Source organism: Ostrea edulis, chromosome 1, assembly GCF_947568905.1.
Source record: "Ostrea edulis chromosome 1, xbOstEdul1.1, whole genome shotgun sequence".
Lineage (NCBI taxonomy): Eukaryota > Metazoa > Mollusca > Bivalvia > Ostreida > Ostreidae > Ostrea > Ostrea edulis.
In genome coordinates, this window is record NC_079164.1 from 97,350,231 (window position 1) to 97,362,626 (window position 12,396).

Consider the following 12,396-nt stretch of genomic DNA (forward strand, 5'->3'; position numbering starts at 1 on the left):
TGCGTCCTGTTTCTAGGTCACCCGATGAGGTACTAAAGATTCCTGATTGAGTAATTGATATTCTTGTTAATTCATGATAAGCATATCTCACAAGATCAGAATGCTTGCCTCTATTTCACAAATTTGTGTGAATTAAGGAATACAGTATTGTTATCTGTTTGTCCATCATAGTCAATGTTCAGTCGTTATTATGCCCCTGAGATCAAAGATCAGGTAGTATATTGTTTTTGTCCTGTCTGTCATTCTGTCTGAAACTTTAACCTTGCTAATAACTTTTGAACAGTAAGTGCTAGAACTAAGATATTTCATATGAGTATTCCTTATGACAAGACCTTTCTGTGGGTACCAACATTTTTTACCCTGTGACCTTGACCTTTGAGTTTGACCTACTTTTTCAAACTTTAACCTTACTACTAACTTTCGAACAGTAAGTGTTACAGCTTTGATATTTCATATGAGTATTTCTTGTGACAAGATCTTTCCGTGGGTACTAAACCTTTTGACCTTGACATTTGACCCACTTTTAAAAAAAATTGACATTGGTCATAACTTCTAAATGGTAAATATTAGAGCTTTCATATTGAACATGAGCATTTCTTGTGACAAGATCTTTCTACTCAGGTACCAAGATATTGTCTTTGTGACCATGGCTGTCTTTGGAATTGGCCATTATCAGGGGCATTTGTGTTTCACAATCACATCTTGTTTTTTTGTATGTTTTCACTTTTTTCTCAGAAACTATTGGACCATTAGTCAATATGCTAGAGTCCTTATCTGATAAAGAGTCAGGTTATTTCACACCGTGCTCTGTCCTTGTATGATATAGAGTCAGGTTATTTCACACCATGTTCTGTCCTTGTGTGATATAGAGTCAGGTTATTTCACACCGTGCTCTGTCTGTATGTGATAAAGAGTCAGGTTATTTCACACCGTGCTCTGTCTGTATGTGATAAAGAGTCAGGTTATTTCACACCGTGCTCTGTCCTTGTGTGATATAGAGTCAGGTTATTTCACACCGTGCTCTGTCCTTGTGTGATATAGAGTCAGGTTATTTCACAGTGAAATGTTACAGACGTTTGTCTCAGACTGTAATGGAGAGAGGGTGAAATGTTACAGCCGTTTGTCTCAGACTGTAATGAAGAGACAGTGAAATGTTACAAACGTTTGTCTCAGACTGTAATGGAGAGACAGTGAAATGTTACAAACGTTTGTCTCAGACTGTAATGAAGAGAGGGTGAAATGTTACAGACGTTTGTCTCAGACTGTAATGAAGAGAGGGTGAAATGTTACAGACGTTTGTCTCAGACTGTAATGGAGAGACAGTGAAATGTTACAGACGTTTGTCTCAGACTGTAATGAAGAGACAGTGAAATGTTACAAATGTTTGTCTCAGACTGTAATGAAGAGACAGTGAAATGTTACAAACGTTTGTCTCAGACTGTGATGGAGAGACAGTGAAATGTTACAAACGTTTGTCTCAGACTGTAATGGAGAGACAGTGAAATGTTACAGACGTTTGTCTCAGACTGTAATGAAGAGACAGTGAAATGTTACAAACGTTTGTCTCAGACTGTAATGAAGAGACAGTGAAATGTTACAAACGTTTGTCTCAGACTGTGATGGAGAGACAGTGAAATGTTACAGACGTTTGTCTCAGACTGTAATGAAGAGACAGTGAAATGTTACAAACGTTTGTCTCAGACTGTAATGAACAGACAGTGAAATGTTACAAACGTTTGTCTCAGACTGTGATGGAGAGACAGTGAAATGTTACAAACGTTTGTCTCAGACTGTAATGAAGAGACAGTGAAATGTTACAGACGTTTGTCTCAGACTGTAATGGAGAGAGGGTAAAATGTTACAGACGTTTGTCTCAGACTGTAATGGAGAGAGGGTGAAATGTTACAGACGTTTGTCTCAGACTATAATGGAGAGACAGTGAAATGTTACAAACGTTTGTCTCAGACTGTAATGAAGAGACAGTGAAATGTTACAAACGTTTGTCTCAGACTGTAATGGAGAGACAGTGAAATGTTACAAACGTTTGTCTCAGACTGTTATGAAGAGACAGTAGAAGGTGATATTTGGCATTGCTTGTGGCAGACATTGATTCCTGATCCTGGATCAAGGTCATTTGGTCAAAATGAAGATCAATGATAATAAAAATTACAAATCATTTTACCCCCCCCCCCTCCTCCTAAGTCATAAGAATGACAACATCCAATTCACAGTGTGAAAGATGCTCTCTTGCATCATGAATACTCTACATTTCTTATTAGTTTCATTGCTGTTTTGATACTCGGATGACCTGTAGGGCCATGGAGCCTCTTGTTGTTAGTTCTTTGTATTCAATTATAACTTTTAATTTTCAGTTGACAGCTCTTAAAAGACCACTGGTGGTGACCCATGACCTATTTGAAAATACTATCTTGGATATCAGCTGGTTTGTGTCATTGAATGCTCAAAGATCATAAAGAATTACGTTGTTTGAAATACATGTAATTCTAAAGAAAATAATGCATAAAAGTGATAGAATTTTTATATTACAGGAGCAAATCTGGATTGGATCTGATGGCATGCTCCAGTGATGGAACAGTGGCATACATTGAATTCAGCAAGGACGAGATAGGAGATCCAATGGCACAGAATGACGTGGTGAGTTCAGTTTTAAAAACATTGCTATTTACACAATTATTCATTCAATTTCTCTTAATCAATGGCATTGATTACATAATATGTATGTGTGGGTAGTGGAAGACTTCACTGAGGCATGTAGTGCTGAATGGGGTGGGTAGTGGAAGACTTCACTGAGGCATGTAGCGCTGAATGGGGTTAGATGCAGGAATTTCAGCTGTCTGAGAGCTCAAAATCATTATTTTGAGCAATCCTAATTTCATAAGTTGAAACTGTTGACAAAAAAACAACAAAAAACAACAGTACACGTATACCGTTTTCAAGGTTTGATTTTCCTTCCATTATTTTGACTGTTGTATGAGGTTTTTACTTTGTGTTCAGTTTTAAAAAAGATGAGAGCTGGATTGCAATGCAAAGACGAATTTAGGTTACAACTATGTGCAATGGATTTGAACTTGAATACAGAAGGAAGAGTTTGACTAGTTTATGTATTAGGTGTTGCTCTCGGCTAAGACAGATGGAGAAACATGCATTGTATAACACTTAGATTAGTTGCTTGTATTGCATGTAAATCAAATTACTATAATGCCAATGTTATTTATTACAGTTGCTTTGATTGGACAAAAATAAAGCTAAATGAGAATTTACACATCAATAAATCCAAAAACGATATGTATACATACGCAACTGAAAACAAATAACATAGTGCGGGGAAACTATTCAAATTTTTTAAATAGATAATACAGGGAACAAATTGGAATTATAAGAATCAAACATTCTTTTTGAAGAATTTATCAATGTGTAAACTCTGGACATTTTACTCACAAATTTAAAATAAAAATGCTTTAATCCTATAATGAACTTTTCAGATGTATTGTTTTATAGTCATAACTTTCTCCTGTGAAATGTTGATGTACCAGAAATACTATCACTATAATAGTATGTTTTGGAAGTGGGAACTTGATGTTCATGAATATGTTAAATTAATTTTTTTCAAAATAAATTGGATTTCAAAAAAGTTCAACTAATATTTAATTGTGAAGACTTATATTATTATATTACCTTATATTATATAATTATTTATTATATATTATTATATTACCTTTTATTATATACCCATCAATGTATCGTTCGTTGATACTGTGGATTTCACAGCGTGTGATCCGGTTTTCCGGATCACCACACTGTGGTTTTCTGATTCCGTATCAGTATCCTCCGAAACTGATGCCGTCACAATGCATAAACGCAACGTTATTTGTGGAAAATGTTGACCGTGTCACAAAACAAAACTGCGTACACAAAACATAATTTCATGGTATGTCTGTGTTTTTGATAATTTGGATTACATTTATTATCTTATAAATGTGGATTTAAAATGCAGAAGGGGGTATATAATAAATTTATCATTACTACAGTAACTTGATCCGAAGAGTTGGATCACGTCTCCTTGACAGGTGCGGATCATCAGATCAAACTTGACGCTTCGCGTCTTGTGTGATCTGATGATCCTCGCCTGTCAACTCGACGTGATCCGACCCTTCGGATCAAGTTACTGTAGTAATAATATATATATATTATTTAATTATTTATTATATATTATTATATTACGTTTATGAATACTACATCACTGTTAATATGTCTGAGAAATGGGGTAAATTGTCAGAGAAGTTGTACATCTTTAATTAATGCCCATCTCTTAAAAAAAAAAAACCCTGACAATACAAACATTTAAACACTGTATTTTGACATACGGATATTTTCCTGACCTGGATGCATAGGCCATATTTACTTTCGAAAGTATTCAGGGTTTTGCATGTATCCTTTCAGGAGCTGTTTCTAGAGAATATCTATTAAGCTTGTATCCTTTCAGGAGCTGTTTCTGGAGAATATCTATGGGAAATGTATGACCAAAAACAAATCCTCCACCAATGGCACACAGGTTATAGAGTCAGCAGCCTTACTCAAGCTACAGCAGCAAAAAGGAGAGGAGATGCAGACAAAACTATCCGAATCCGAGGATAGGTGTAGCCACAGCAGGATGTCTGACAGCCAGGGAAGTCCGTTCAAGGTCGGTGCAGATTTCTTTCTATAGACGGCTATTATTGGGAAAGTGTTTTGTATGCAGGGGAAGCATTGAGAATTACTGCTGGTATGGACCAAATTGGTCCTGGCGTGAGTATTTAATGCCTGAGAATCAAGGATTTAATTGGATTTATTTTTGGGATAATAATTTATGTTTAGCTTGAATGTATTATATTGTGTATTTATATAAAAGGATCAGAAACACGTTCTGAACAACTTGTAAGCTCTTCTCTTAATTTGGGTTTGTCCATCCATCTGTCTGTAACACAGTGGTCTCCATCTTCACAAGTCAAGGGTTATTGATTCGTTACCTCGCACTAACCCTTGACATCATTCGCTATCAGAAAAGTTGGGCTCGTTCTGATTGTTTCCACAAAAGAGTGGGGACCAATGAGAATGCGGTTCTATTTATAACAACTTAAGTTAGTGTGGATGTAATACTGATGACAAGGCGTGGTCATTGGTACATGTTGAAGGATTTAGCTACTAGAGATTGGGCTATTGCATGAAGCATGCAAGTTTGCAGCATATCTTTGTTTTGGCATCTACGATTCATTGTTGCCAATGCACCCATTGGCGAGAAAACACCTCCAAATTTAATTCTATTTCTGGAGTTTTCACGTATCTGACACACACATGCACAAATTGGAATTTACTTATATATTTCTTTACAAATTTTCTGTCTTGCATTAGCCAACAGACAAACAAATTGAAACAAAGACAGCAGACGGCAGGAGGAGGATCACACCAATATTCTTAGCCCCACAACTGGATGTTAATGTTGGGTAAGTTTGATTTTCCAAGCATTTACACATCTGCATCATTTTGAGAAATTCTGCCTTGTTTTAGGCACTATTCTGTGTTTTATCTGACTTCAGAGAAGCTCCTCTGCCGTTCAAAAGTCAAGGCATCAATTTCACCACCACCAAAGCTACCAGCAAAATTGTTGTAGAAAAACAGGACATTGTCACAAAGGGGATAGTCTCCCCTTCCTCTCGATCAAATTTTTCAAATTCCAACTTGTCAAACCAGACCAGTTCTTCAGTGATGCCACCTTCTGGGGGGGAGGGGGTGTCAAAATCATCCCAGCCCCTTCCCCAGGGAGGCGATACTACACCAAAATCAACGCAAGAGGACTCTCCATCTGCCCCCGGATTAGAGAAAATGGATGTTGCCCGGGCCCCAGAAAGTACTCCTCCGGCTACTCCGAACAAAGTTATCAATGTGTCCATTCAGGTAAACTCCTGTTTTTAGATTTTTAAGGAAAAATATATGAAGAAGTTGGTGTACTTTCATGTACTATACTGTTAATGAAAGTAATGTCACACTTCGACCTCAAAATAAATCTTGATTTTACATTTTTAACTCGCCCGATCTGAGCTTTTCTGGTTGAAATTTTCCATTGTCTGTCTCTAGATGTTTCACATTTTTGGCTTCTTTGCAAGAATAGAGCCAATTTCACCCAAACTTGACATAAAGCATCTTTAAGTGAAGGACAGTGAAGTTCTGTTGCTTATCACCTCATGCTTCCATTATTAATACAAAGTATTCTTTATTGTTTACCTTCATCAACATTCTGTTTTCTTGGAATATGTCTCTTTATCTTTCACTCTGAAAGCACTGAATTTGAAGTAGTTCATTTTTGATGACATGCTTAGCTTTTATTAGAATTATTGATGAAATGTGCTATGCTTTATGAGTGTATTATCTTCACTTTTGCAGCCAATGAAAGCATTGCAGTCAAAACCTAAAATTAAGCATCACTCGTCCGGAAAGAAGTTCTCAGAAAAATCTGATGTCAAGGACAAGTCTATTGTCAAGGATAAAAATGAGGTCAAGGAGAAGGTTAAAACCCCCTTGGAGAAGTAAGTGTCGATGATAAAAGCAACTGAGGCATATTGTTATTATACCCCACGCAACGAAGTCCCATTCTTGTCAGCGCAACTCCTCTGAGACTGCTCAGCAGAATTTTGTGAAACTTTGTAGTTAATAAGGACACACTGTGTAGATGTGCATATTCGCAGAAAATTCTGATTTGATAATTTTTCTGGGAATTATGCCTTTTTTGAACTTAGAATTTCGAGCCCGTCTGTCCTTCAACTTGCAGTAATGCATAACATTACCATTCATTATGTGAGGCATTGTCAAGCAATGTTGGAGCGTGGGGTATGTGAGCTTGCTCACTTCTGCTTCCTTTCATTGTAATTGGTGACAAAATGATATTGTAAAATTCCTTTGTACAAGGCTTGCTTTATATTGGTTACGTAGAAAAATTATAACAGTGTTTCCTTGTGTATATTTAGTAAAGTATTGACACTTGTGTTTTGCTCGGTACATGCATGTATGTGCGCTTTGCATTACAGGATAAGTATCTAATCAATGAGCACTTAATATCGCAAAATAACTCGTAGAGGTCTAATTGTGGGAACATTAATTCATGAATGCTGTGTTGATCAAGAGTTATTACATGTATTTTGCAATATATGAATAAAAGTGAATAACTTTATTTTGCAATGATTTTTCTCGAAAAAGTATTTGATAATAAATTCCTCGTATATATTTAGTAATTTACAGTATTTCATGTGCTTCAGAGTATTTTGAACAACTTCATGTCTTAAGCAAGTTTTGAAACTTTTCGTGAAAGATTTGAAAAAATCAACTTAGCCATTTCTTTTTCCAGGAATGAAAAAGATAAGGTGAAAGACCACAAATTGTCAACTGGTGTCAAACGGAAACACGAGGGTGAAAAGAAAGAGGAGAGAAGAGGACGTCCACGAAAAATAGACAAGGAGCGAGCCCTGCTGTCAACCCCAGTCTCTCATGTAAGTGTGAAACAGAGAAAATGTTAAACTGCTTAATAGTCTGATGCCAACCCCAGTCTCTCATGTAAGTGTGAAACCGAAAATGTTAAACTGCTTAATAGTCTAATGTCAACCCCAGTCTCTCATGTAAGTGTGAAACGGAGAAAATGTTAAACTGTACTTACTAGTCTGATGTCAACCCCAGTTTCTCATGTAAGTGTGAAACAGAAAATGTTAAACTGTACTTAATAGTCTGATGTCAACCCCAGTCTCTCATGTAAGTGTGAAACAGAAAAACGTTAAACTGTACTTAATAGTCTGATGTCAACCCCAGTTTCTCATGTAAGTGTGAAACAGAAAACGTTAAACTGTACTTACTAGTCTGATGTCAACCCCAGTTTCTCATGTAAGTGTGAAACGGAGAAAATGTTAAACTGTGCTTAATAGAGCGGAGCTCTCCCCATAGGTAACAGGCATATACATGCTTAAAAGGAAAGTGTAGGAAACTGATGAAAAATTAGACCCTACATATGGAACTTGAAAATTTTGGTCAAAATTGCATAGATTCGAATGGAAGTGCATGAACATGTATTTTGCCAATTTGAATCTTGTCTGCCCAAGTTCACATTATTCTGAGATTATACATAAAATCCGTAATTTTAAGAATGTAAACCATATTTTCTCTATAATATAATCACTCCTTGATTGTACCAGGTCGCCTGTGTTTGTAAATTTGCTAAACACTGATGCTAAATATGACCTCACTATGGACTTTTTACATCAATTGCATCATATTTCCCATGCTCATGAAAAGGCGGATCAAATTTCTAATTGTCGTGTAACAAGATCACTGAAGATGCTAAGGTGCTTTGACAGCTGTCTGTACATGTCTGAATAACTTTTTTTTATCCTGTTATGGATATAAATACTAATACATATACTTTTTGCCTCACTCTGTCAGACATATTAGTAACATGACATATTCTCTACATTGCGTTATTACAGTACGCACCGCCCCCTGTGGATGGTCAAGCAATGCAGTATAAAGCAGCAGCTCCCGAGCTGGAGTTACCTGTCGCCTCTACTCAGAAAACATTCACTAAAGCTGTAAGTCAAAATACACCAATAATCAAACTATTTAATGGTTGATTGTGGAAAGCCTAAATCCAGGCAAATGATTGATTGATCTACTGATCAGTCAATATGTGTTAATATTACTGTACTAAATGAGGTTGTGGAATAAATTTAATTATCAGTCAATACATGTTCTGTACTAAATGAGGTAGTTAAAATAGGTTTGATTATCAGTCAATATGTGTTAATATTACTGTACTGAATGAGGTAGTTAGAATTGGTTTAATTATCAGTCAACATGTGTTAATATTACTGTACTGAATGATGTTGTTAGAATAGGTTTGATTATCAGTCAATACGTGTTTATATTACTGTACTGAATGATGTTGTTAGAATTGGTTTAATTATCAGTCAACATGTGTTAATATTACTGTAGTGAATGATGTTGTTAGAATAGGTTTAATTATCAGTCAATATGTGTTTATATTACTGTACTGAATGATGTTGTTAGAATTGGTTTAATTATCAGTCAACATGTGTTAATATTACTGTACTGAATGATGTTGTTAGAATAGGTTTAATTATCAGTCAATATGTGTTTATATTACTGTACTGAATGATGTTGTTAGAATTGGTTTAATTATCAGTCAATATGTGTTTGACAGGTTTAATTATCAGTCAATACATGTTTAACAGATCGGAATAAAGGAAAACTCTCTAATGGTGGAGGTAGAAAACAACATCAGTATTGGAGTCCATACACTGCACAAAATGAGGTGTGTTCAGGAAGGACTTACACTCTGGGAGCAGGTCCTGAATTCACCCATTCTGCTGGTGGCTGGATCAAAGTAAGTATGAAGGTGAACGCTACCTTATTTAGATCAGTTCTGTCCCTGCTGACTAGAAAACTACCTTATCTAGACCAGTTCTGTCCCTGCTGACTAGAAAACTACCTTATCTAGACCAGTTCTGTCCCTGCTGACTAGAAAACTACCTTATCTAGACCAGTTCTGTCCCTGCTGACCAGAAAGCTACCTTATCTAGACCAGTTCTGTCCCTGCTGTCTGACTAGAAAGCTTGGTAGGCACCTGATGGCATCGAGGTTCAGAGTTCCCACATTCAGATCCTGATTTGGTCTATTACATGTTCATAAATCCCATTGCATTACAGTTAAGGAACTAAAGCATGTTCCTTATTTAATAGTAATGGAACAAGCAAACAAACAAAGGACTGCTTATTTTACTTTGATACAGAAAGAATTCCATTTCACTGCGGGAATGTCAAAACCTACTATCAGGGTTACCTGCAAACTCAAAATGCAGCTCCTCTCTTTTATGACCTATTCATCTGAAATGAGAAATTGAATTCAATAAAAAGTTGTGTTTCATTTTAATTGATCTGATTAAGGTTAACCTGACTTTCTTTTGCCATGTAATGCTGATTACAGACAAGAAAGTTGAGATTATTTTTCATTGTGAATTTTATGGAGTTCATCTGTGAAAACTGTGCATGCTACATATGATTGATATATTGTCAGTCTCTGACATTGATGTTTGATTTGGAAAACTTGGGAAAAATAGAAGTGAAAATTGCAGATTGGAGTAGTTCCTGTTTATCTATGGGTGTTCACCTGATACTGACAAATAGCACAGGACACTTTATGTGTACTTGTTAAAGTTAAGATTTACTTGTACTTCAGAGATAAACAAACAATTCTGATAATGATTGTTTTGTTGATGTTTTCGTGCTCCCGGAATCCAAGATCAAAGATAGTCCATCTGTTTGTCTGTGACAAAAACTTTAACCAAAAGCTTTAACCTTGGTCATATCTTTTATGCCATAAGAGGTAGAACTTTCATATTTGGTATGTGTATTTCTTGTGGCAAGACATTTCCACTGACACCAAAATCTTTGATGATTCCACTTTGTTGTAATCCGGGGGCATCAGTGTTTCACGAACACATCTTGTTTCAGGACAGTTGTGTGTGCAGCTTGTGAGGATGGCTCAATGAATATGTATTCCAGTACAGGGTCTCGACTCCTCCCCAGTATCGTGTTAGACTCCAAAGTCTCCAGACTTCACATCAAGGGCTTCTTTGTCATGGCCATTACACAGAAAGCATTTCTCTATATCTGGTAAGTCTACATTTCTCTCTATCTGGTAAGTCTACATTTGTCTATATCTGGTAAGTCTACATTTCTCTATATCTGGTAAGTCTACATTTCTCTATACCTGGTAAGTCTACATTTGTCTATATCTGGTAAGTCTACATTTCTCTATATCTGGTAAGTCTACATTTGTCTATATCTAGTAAGTCTACATTTGTCTATATCTGGTAAGTCTACATTTCTCTCTATCTGGTAAGTCTACATTTCTCTCTATCTGGTAAGTCTACATTTGTCTATATCTAGTAAGTCTACATTTCTCTATATCTGGTAAGTCTACATTTCTCTATCTGGTAAGTCTACATTTGTCTATATCTAGTAAGTCTACATTTCTCTCTATCTCTCTATCTGGTAAGTCTACATTTCTCTCTATCTGGTAAGTCTACATTTCTCTCTATCTGGTAAGTCTACATTTGTCTATATCTGGTAAGTCTACATTTCCCTATATCTGGTAAGTCTACATTTCTGGTATGCAGTGTAATGTGTTTGTGTCTGTATCATGTGTAACTGTTACAATTCTGAGGCAGATATTTTACCAAGATGTACAAATGTATTCAGTATTTAGAAATGTATTCAATATATAGAATTGGGAATTCCAACCATATACAAATTGTGTATTAATTAGTTTTTTTTACGGACTTCGTTGTTTTGTTTTTGCAGGAATGTGCAGCACCACTCTGTGGTTATCAGGAAAGAGTCATTGAAAACAATCATATCAGGTATAGAATATTGCTGTCAAATCAACCATGAAATCTATATCAGATATAAAATATTACTGTCAAGTCAACCATGGAATCTATATCAGATATAGAATATTACTGTCAAGTCAACCATGAAATCCATGTAAGGGCTATTCCAGAAATAAATACATGGGGGGGGGGGGGGGCACCTTTTGTATATACCAAGCACCCATAAAAAAAAAAAAAAAAAAAAAAAATACCCCATGACCCATCAAATTAATAAACTCATTTTACAATGACCCATCTAATAAAAAAAAAAACTAACCAGACCCACCACAAAACTATTTTTAAAAATGAAAACGGTACAAATCTCGCGAGGTTTTCGGGACAAACATTCTAGTCAATGACGCGGTAATGCCTGTGCGACATTGTATCACAGTAGTTCTGAAGAAACGATGTCACATCAACAATCAAAGGCATCTATGGCGGGAATGTTGGAAAGATTGGGAGTCCAAACGATGCTATTATCATGAAATGGGTATGGATATGTTTTTCCACGAATCGTTCGTCTTCTTGGAGCCCGCGCCCGAAGGCCTCTATATCACCGTCACACCGACTGATAAATATAACGCATCGGTACCCTCGTATAAATCAACCTATTGGTTTCAAAATATTCCCAAAATCGATGCACTGTAAACTGTAATAATCTACAGAACAGAGTTCGCCGCCATCATGTCCAAAGGGACCCTACTAAACGCGCCTCTAATTTGAAGAGTGCCGTAATGGAAAGTTATACGCTGCAAAGAGCGACAACTCGAATAGTTCTATGTTACTTCCGATTTCCGATTTCGAAAGCAGCATTTCGAAAGCACGTTTTCAATTTTCCCTCGGACGTTTTGTAACCAACACGACAAGAGCGAAAATAAAAATATTCTGAAAACTCAACACCCACGTGGCAC

At 36.2% G+C, this 12,396-nt stretch overlaps 1 protein-coding gene across 1 annotated transcript in view; it reads left to right on the forward strand.

The window, feature by feature from the left end:
* LOC125671859 (protein HIRA-like) overlaps positions 1-12,396 on the forward strand; it is a 35,565-nt gene that overhangs the window by 16,673 nt on the left and 6,496 nt on the right. The window contains exons 12-22 of the mRNA XM_056139537.1: positions 2,373-2,443; positions 2,550-2,655; positions 4,505-4,702; positions 5,410-5,501; positions 5,595-5,952; positions 6,439-6,581; positions 7,397-7,538; positions 8,523-8,624; positions 9,288-9,439; positions 10,566-10,727; positions 11,418-11,476. Coding sequence (XP_055995512.1) covers positions 2,373-2,443; positions 2,550-2,655; positions 4,505-4,702; positions 5,410-5,501; positions 5,595-5,952; positions 6,439-6,581; positions 7,397-7,538; positions 8,523-8,624; positions 9,288-9,439; positions 10,566-10,727; positions 11,418-11,476 — 1,585 coding nt within the window. The remainder of the gene's footprint in view (positions 1-2,372; positions 2,444-2,549; positions 2,656-4,504; positions 4,703-5,409; positions 5,502-5,594; positions 5,953-6,438; positions 6,582-7,396; positions 7,539-8,522; positions 8,625-9,287; positions 9,440-10,565; positions 10,728-11,417; positions 11,477-12,396) is intronic.